The sequence below is a fragment of the Rousettus aegyptiacus genome, unplaced genomic scaffold (genome assembly GCF_014176215.1).
Source record: "Rousettus aegyptiacus isolate mRouAeg1 unplaced genomic scaffold, mRouAeg1.p scaffold_m13_p_4, whole genome shotgun sequence".
Lineage (NCBI taxonomy): Eukaryota > Metazoa > Chordata > Mammalia > Chiroptera > Pteropodidae > Rousettus > Rousettus aegyptiacus.
In genome coordinates, this window is record NW_023416307.1 from 111,348,177 (window position 1) to 111,356,598 (window position 8,422).

The 8,422-nt window shown below is 38.6% G+C and overlaps 2 protein-coding genes across 6 annotated transcripts; both read right to left on the reverse strand.

Annotated features, from left to right (window-relative positions):
* Positions 1–381: 381 nt before the first annotated feature.
* On the reverse strand, positions 382–1,895 carry HTD2 (hydroxyacyl-thioester dehydratase type 2). The gene has a single exon (XM_036219442.1). It carries the CDS (start codon positions 1,858–1,860, stop codon positions 1,342–1,344), a length of 519 nt encoding a protein of 172 aa, XP_036075335.1. The 5' UTR covers positions 1,861–1,895; the 3' UTR covers positions 382–1,341.
* Positions 383–8,422, reverse strand: RPP14 (ribonuclease P/MRP subunit p14). Of its 5 annotated transcripts, none has more exons than XM_016131674.2 (6): positions 8,286–8,422; positions 5,715–5,812; positions 5,527–5,611; positions 2,933–3,009; positions 2,443–2,521; positions 383–2,025 (listed from the first exon to the last, which is right to left on the reverse strand). In XM_016131674.2, exons 2-6 carry the CDS (start codon positions 5,789–5,791, stop codon positions 1,969–1,971), a joined length of 375 nt encoding a protein of 124 aa, XP_015987160.1. In that variant the 5' UTR covers positions 5,792–5,812; positions 8,286–8,422; the 3' UTR covers positions 383–1,968. The 5 variants fall into 5 exon arrangements, with proteins under 5 accessions (XP_015987160.1, XP_015987163.1, XP_015987164.1 ...); XM_016131677.2 differs by lacking the exon at positions 8,286–8,422 and adding an exon at positions 8,037–8,164; XM_016131678.2 differs by lacking the exon at positions 8,286–8,422 and adding an exon at positions 8,011–8,129.

Sequence of the window (8,422 nt, forward strand, 5' to 3'; positions counted from 1 at the left end):
AAACTAGAGTCCAGTACAATATTTAAGTTTTAAAATACTTTATATACATCACTGCCCTCTAGTGACTAGAATAATTACTTCTAGTAATTCCTTTAACTGATCCCCTTAAAAATCTAGTTATTGACCCACTAGCGGGAGGAAAAACCTTTTTCGAGAAAATGTGGGTTGATTCAACCAATTACACTTCTTATCTTCCTGATAAAAGCATCTAGCTGTGGTCAGAGCCACCATGTAAAACCACAGAGCATAGGCAGACCACATCTATCTCCCATTATAGAGTCTTAAAAGGGTTAGCTATATTCAGGATGACCATTTAGTACTAACATATTAGGCACATTTCCTTGTCAACCCCCCTGAACTATTAAGAACTTGGTCTCCACAGTGTTTCTTATACTTTTTATTTCTTATAGTTTTTTACAATAAGCTCATATTATTTTTATAAAGGGGGGAACCCACAATATTTTCAAGGATGGGAGAAAATAATCTGGATTACCAAAATAGAAACTTTGCATTTCAAGATCTATTCAAGGTTTAGAATACCAAGAGATTGGCTGACATCCTGAAAGATTGGCCTATCTGTTTATCTGTGGGCCACTTAGCTTTAAACTCAGGAAAACTTCACGGGGAGAATGAATAGCAGTAGTAGCTACTGTTTATAGGCTAGGTCTTGTGCTTTGCTATTTGTATCTATTATCTCTAACAATACTGTATGGTAGGTGGTTTCCCCATTTTATAGATTAAACCGAGTTTACATAGCTGAGTCCAAATCTGCACAAATACCCTTCTCTGATAACAGGAAAACTATCTAAAAGGCAAGTACCACTTGAAAGTTAAGATGCCACCTTGGTGTAAACAGTAACAAATTACAAAAAACTTGATCCAGAAGCTGTTGAAGAACAGTATTTAAGAATATTTACTCGTAAAAGATAGATGTTCGGATGACTCAATGTCTACAGTTGCCTTCAATAATTAAATGCTAGCTAGTTATAAATTCAGTGGGAAACTTATTCTATACAGATATAGGTAGGTTTGTGTTATCCAAATGCAAATCTAACTGGGTTTGAAATCCTAAAAGTAGAACCTTTAGCTAAATAACCTTCCCGATATATATATATATATTAATTTAAAAAAATTAGACAGGTGATATAAAGTCTGTGTGAACCATAAGGCCAACTTGGAAAGTGGACATGTGAACACCTCTCTACCTGTTCCCCTCCTCCAATATGGGATGCTGGGTCTGTTAGCCATTCCTTGTTGAAGAGCAGCAATGCCTATTTTCCTCAGAGGCTCTTTGATAATGATAACACTGATGCGTGAACTTGCATCTTTAAACACGTTATTTCAGGATCTGGGAACTTCTGGGACCATAACTTTAACCCAGCCTTCCATAACAGTCTTTTTACTTTGTACTACAAAACATGACACTGCAATAATAGCAATGAACCGCTTCAGCTTTTTCACTTCCGCAGAAGCTAAAACGACTTCTCCAACATATAAAGGGGCTGGAAAGTTAATTTCCTGAGAAATAAATACACAGCCTGGCCCTGGCATTTTAGTACCTAGGAGAGCTGAAATAAGTCCATTGATCAAAACTCCATGTACAATTGTCTTTCCAAACTTGGTGTGTTTTGCAAAATCTTCATTTAAATGCAAAGGATTGACATCCCCTGTTAATTCTGAGAAGGAAATCACATCCCTCTGTGTGAAGGCCCTGCTGAGTTCAGCCCGGTCTCCAACTCTGATGTGCACATGCTGAAAGTGCTGCCTGTTTAGCACTGGTTGGTTCAGGCAGATTCTCCTCTGAAGCCTACCCCACCAAAGACGATGGCTGGAAATTACTGGGAACATCTTCGGCACCATCAAATTCCATCAACAAGAGGTTTTTAGCCTGCTTCAGTTTTCATACATTATGCTGGCATCAAAACATACTTTTGAGAGTGGAGGAATGTTTCTGAAATTGAAGACTATTCAATCCAAAACTAGTTCTCTACTATTACCAGATAATGCAAGGAGAAATGGAGAAACCTGTAAAAGAAAGAAAAATGTTAACGCAGTTATCAGGAGAAAATTGCTCTGAAACACAGGGCAATGTAAAAACATACCCAGTTTTATAGAACAAGCCAAGTTATGCAGTAGCATTTTAAACAGCATCCTGAGAGGTAGGCTTAGATAAACAAGTGGGCATGATAAGCTCAGAAAGAGCATTCTATTACATAAGGCACAGGCATTAAACAATAAATGAAAAGTTAAGACTTTTTCGCATGAGTTCCAAGTTTTATCCCAAACTCCTCCCATACAATTGGAAGCAATGAAGTTCTGAATTATTCTTCCCTAGCTGGATATAACCACACTGGATTTATGCAAACATGAAAATGGAACACATATTAAAAAGTAATTTGATCCATTACTCAGCCTCATTTAGAATATATGAATAGTCTTTACCTGAATCACTCTGAAAGCACATTTCTTGCCTTTATAGGATCCTAACAGGGTCAAAGAGCTCCACAATTTGACAAGACCACTACAGAAAAATCAAGAAAGCATTAATAAATATTTGTCCCTGCAACATCTTCCTAGTACTTTTGTTATAATCCAGAAAATCTAACTTAAATGAGAAAACTTTAAAAGAAAAAGCATAATATATCATAGGCAGAGAATAAAATAAATCTCAATTGTTTCTAAAGTATATATCTCTGAGTTTACAACTACGTACATCAATTGGGAAACATTGGAGTTGTCAGCAAATCTCAAGCTTTGCTCTCCAGCATGTAAGTTCCTGCTCGATAAATATTCATATTCTCCCCAGTTTAAACTTCCAAAGTCTGCTCAGAGTTCACAATGACAAAGCTCTTATTCTCAGAGAGCATTTTTGCTCTATTTCTCCATTTGTCTTTCTGCTGTTATAATAGAAATATTCCACTGTAGGCCATACCTGCTACATATTCTCAAGACAGCTGACAAGGTCTTCTCTTCATAGTTTAGGATGTCCAAGGGTAGGGCAGCATCAACCTAAGTATGAAATAATACTATTAGCAGACTATTATCATCGTTAGTCTTGAATTCTAAAAACTAATCCTATCAATTACTTTTTTCCTCCAAAAATGCAGTATTTTATTTAATGGTGCTGGAGTAGCGGGCCTGCTTATTTACAACTCCCCGCTGCCTCGAATATTCTTCCTGTAACACTTCACATTGCTAATGCCTCTTCACCCTTCAAGTCTTCATTTAAATTGTTCCTTCCCCAAGATTAAGCTCATTCACTTGCTCTGCTCTTTCATGTACAGGACCCACATACTTCCTCTTTCATAATACGCATCACTCTTTTTTTAAATGTGCTTAATTACTTATGAAACTGTTTATTCTAAATATTTATTGCTTGATGTCTTATCGTTGAATTATGGGATAGAACCTGGCAGTCTGGCCTCACTGAACAGACTGGGCCCTCAGGTCTTTTTTGTTTTACTGGTCTCAGGGATAATACTCATCATCCTTGCCATTAATTGTTCAACATGGTTTTCTTCTAAAAAAAAAAAAAAAAAAAAACCATTAGTCCATAAGACAGAGGCCATGTCTGTTTGTTTACAGCTATATCCCCAAGAACTAGGTTTTATATCTGACATATAGAAGGTGCACATATATTTTTTTAAGCTTTTTATTTTGAAAAATTAGTCATAAGAGATTACAAAAATGTACAGGAAGGTTCCATGCACCCTTTATCCAGCCTCCACCAATGTCAACATCTTCTACCAGCTATAGCACAATATCAAAACAGGAAACTGAAATTAACAAATCAAAGTTTATTCACATTTTACCAGTTATACATGCATTCGTATTTGTGTATGTGTATGCATAGTTCTATAACATTTTACCACATAGGTAGTTTCATGTAACCACTATCATCAAGATAAAGAGCTACACCATCTCCACAGGCTCTCTCCTCCTACTCCTTAATAGCCACTCTTTCCCGAATATCCCTGATCCCAGGCAATCACTAATCCTTCTCCAGATTGTTATTTCAAGAGCATTATACAGAGTGTATCAGAAACATGGTGGAGTGAGAGATGTCCCCAGATCTCTCCCCTTGAAACAACAAGCTGAACATCTAAAACTCAACAGAAGAAACCTGGACAAGAGCACGCAGGAGCATTGGATCTGCGAATAAGAGCTACCAGACAATAAATTTTGTAAAATTCTAAATGAATGAATGAATGAATAGACAAACAAACAAACAAATAATAAGAAACACGTTATATAAATGGAAACACCCACCATGTTACCATTTGGGATTGGCTTTTTCACTAGGCATAATTCTCTGGAGATCTGGTCAAGTTGTTTAGTGTATCGATAGTTTGTTCCTTTTTATTATTGAGCATATATCGTCGTACTATAGTTTATTCACCCATTAAAGGACATCTGGCTTACTTCTATTTAGGGATTCTTACTAATAAAGCTTCTGTGAACATGCATATGTATGTTTCTGTATGAATGTTAAGTTTTCATTTCTCTATAATAAATGTCCAGGTGTGCAGTTGCTGAGTTGTATGGTAGGTACATGATTAATTTAAGAAACTGCCAAATTGTGTTCAAAGAGGCTATACCTAAAATTTATTACATTTTATATTCCTACCACTAATGTGTGAGTGATTCAGTTTATCCACATCCTTGTCAACATTTAGTATTATCAGTATTTTTCATCTCATTCTGCTAGGTGTGTAGTGATATCTCATTGTTTTTAATGTGCTTCTTTGCCTACATTCTTTTTAATGCAATGTCTGTTCATTTCCTTTGCCCACTTTCTTAACTGTGTTGTTTAGTTTTTGACTACTGAATTTTGAAAGCTCTTTACATATTCTAGATATTAAGCCTTTGTCAGGTAGGTGGTTTGCAAATATTTTCCTCCAATCTATTCATTTTTTCATGCTTCAACTGAGTTTTTTGTGGAATAAAAGTTTTAAATTTTTATGAGATGTTTAGCAGTTTTTGATTTGACAGAATATATAAATCAAGAAATGATTTCTTGAAAATCATCTGTCTTTGTTCTCTCTCAAAATTTGTTTTCCAGTGAATGCTAAAACAGAACTGCTCAAAGTGCTGGTCTGTGATAAGGAGCTGCATCAGCATAAAAATCAACAACATCACTAAGCACACTGTTTAGTTCAGCTCAGTTTTTTTCATAAGGAGATTTTTCTCAGTAAAGGAAGTGTTGATTTACCTTTCTAGTGTGACTCTCAAATCTTCACAATGGGCAAAAAGAGAAACAAACAAACAAAAAATAGTTTGTGGTTGCCAGTCTGGACAACACTTTGAGTAGCACTGCACTAAAATAAACATTTGTCTAATGAGTTCCTTGTCAAAAAGAAGGCATATTAGAACATCCCTACCCAAACAAAATTCATCATTTCAGAAAGTCTGCTTCTTAATTTACAAATATGATTTTAAAGTTTTTAAATAATATTTGGAAAAGTGTTCTTTCAGTATTTATTACAAAGATCTTAGGAGTGTTCAATCTACCAAGTGATCTCATACCTCCCCAAACAAGTCCTTCAGGGCTGAAATAAGCAGCTGTTTGAACTGTGCAGCATTCAGTCCAACTCCATGATCTTGAAATTCTCTATTAAAAAAAAAATTAAAAAGAAAAAAATACCTCGTATTAAATTTCATGCTACTCGAATTCATAAAATAATCAAAAACAGAACTTAGGACACTGAACTTACAGGCAGACTTTCATGTAGTGGTGTTCAGAGGGATTTTTGTAAACTATTCTTTCATATGTGGCAGCTGGGGCTGGCATCTTTTCCAATGCTGATTACACCTACATTAAGAGTCAAGAGGGCTAGAAATTAGCAAGGTACAAGCTATTTTTCACTTTTCTAATGAGTATTTGACCTATATGATTTTTTAAAGAACTGCAACAGACAGTAATGCATCTAATTCTAATCAAACTAAGGCTGCCCACACAGAAACAAAGAAGTTTCTATATATCATACATGCCAGACCATGTGTTCTTAATAAATTCTAATAACATAATCCCACTGAACATTTTCCCCTACAGAGTACCCAGCTCTGTGCTAAATACTTCATATGCCTTAGGTCATATGTCTTCAAACTAATCCTGAGGTAAAAGGTAACATTACTCCCATTTTAGAAAAGAGGACATTAAAACTTGGCAAAGACAGGTAACACCTGCCCAAGGGAACAGAGCTTCCAACCACTCCTGAGCACCCTCAAGACCACTCTGATATGACGCCTCTTAATTCGAAAAAAAAAATAAAGTAGAAACATACAGGAGTAAAACCTGAAATCTGAAGGCCCTCTTCTTGCTTACACTGAACATACACAGGAAAATGGGGGGTGGAAGTTCTGCTGACCCTCCCATGTTCGATTTGTGAGTTCTCTCAGTCTGGAGGCCAGGTCAACAAAAGGCTATTTGGCATGAAGGACAGCTTCAACAGCAACAGGTTTGAGAAGAGGAATTCCTGGAATGGGCAGGCACTCAATGCCATTTCTAACAGACCTGAAACTTTCAAGAACATGCTGATTGATCCCCTTGTCGGGAATCCCTGTTCTTGGCTCCACTACTACCTCACTCTTCCTCTGGATAACTCCTACTCATCCTTCAAATTTTAGCTTACAGTTCACCTCTTCCAATAGTTTCACCTCTTCAAGACCTTTTTAACGCCCTGTTCTAAGTTACATTCCCTTTTTATGTAATTTCTTAACACTTTCCATTTGTTTACTATCTGGTTCTCCCACAAAGGGACCAGGAAACTGAAGCCCAATCAAGGAAAGGGATTAATCCAAGGTCACATAGCTATAGAACTGCATTTGTAAAAACCGCTCTCGGTCAGGCCAATCCCAACCATTCCCAGACGGTGACCACCAGAGAAAATGATTAGTCAGGGTCAAGGAGCTACATCCAACCATCCACTCAACAAACATGAATATTTACTGTGTCTGGCATGGAATAAGTACTCAACAAACTTACTGAATACATGACAGACTAAATGGTTAAAGTGTTAGGCCTATAGGTTCAAAAGCATCTTTGGTTTCAGGACTGCAGCAATGGTTACCTGGTGCTTCTTTCCCAATCACTAGAATCTCCCCGACTAGAAGAGCAGAAAGAAGAGGACCCTATTTATTTCATTCGTTGCCTAGCACATGATAGATGTTTTTAAATATTACTGACTGCCTTGATGGAACTGGCTGCCTGAGAAGGGGAATGAATGACTTTGGGCCTGGGGTTCAGGAAGCCAATAACAATAAAGACTTAGAGGATTCTGAAAATGGATAGTGGTGAAAGCTGCACAACAATGAGTGTACTCAATGCTAAGGAACTGTACATTTTAAAAATGGTAAGTTCTGTTTAGTATATTTTACACACTTACACAAACAAACTTAAGGAACAAGTGTTGAGCAGTCACCTCTCGCTGGACAGGCCTTGAGCCTCAGGGTCAATGATAGCACTGCCCTCTGCAGGCTGTCCTAAGACTACGAAAGAGGATGCCTGGGTACTGCCTGACATATTCACGCGGCTCACCACAAAAATGTGCACTTCTATATAGTCATTGCCATTATCATCTTTCAAGTTAGCCTTTTTAATGCATGCTGGAAATATATTCTTCCACCAAGTAACCACATGGCTCACTCTCGTCTTCTCCATTGCTTTGTTCAAATCTTACACCTCGATTTGGTCCAGTAGCTATTTAATACGACGGTACCCCCTCCCCGCCTTTGCTCTATTCTTTGCTTATAACACTTAGCATATTCTAATGTAACTACGTAATTTAGTTATTTATTTGTACTCCCCTCCCCCCGGCCCCAATAGAATGTACACACCAAAAGAAACGGATCGCTCTTGTTCATGGTTGTTTCACAAGAACCTAAAACCGTGTATCGCACAGTAGGCATTCAACACAGCTTTTAGACTAAACCTCACTCACACGCGCGCGCGTAGAAACTCAATCCCCTACTGTTGGGCACTTAGGTCCCTTTCAATAATTTTCGACTAACGTCCGCTGTTTATTTGGCATCCGCACCCATGGTCCGCAACCACCCTGCGCTTCCGTGACCGCGTCGCACAGAGGCCCGGGCAGGTTCGCGGCCCAGCCTCGCCTTCCGCACGCCGCGTCCTCCGCCGCAGCGGAGAGGTACCTCAGGCCACCCCGCGCCGCCTGCCGTCGCTTCCGCCTTGCGCACCCGGTCCGAGTCGCGCGTCCTGCGTCACCTGCGCGGCCGACTGAGCCCACTCCCGGAAAATAGCCGCTACACTATGGGTTTCTGCCTACCCGCTCTCCGCAGGAGTAGACTGACGCCTCTCAGACGCCTGTGCACTGCAAGAATCCGCCAAAGTCTGGAGCTACGCGGCAGAGGTCATGTCTCAGAAACTTCGGGGTAGTTACGTTGGTTTCCGTATGCCCCGCCC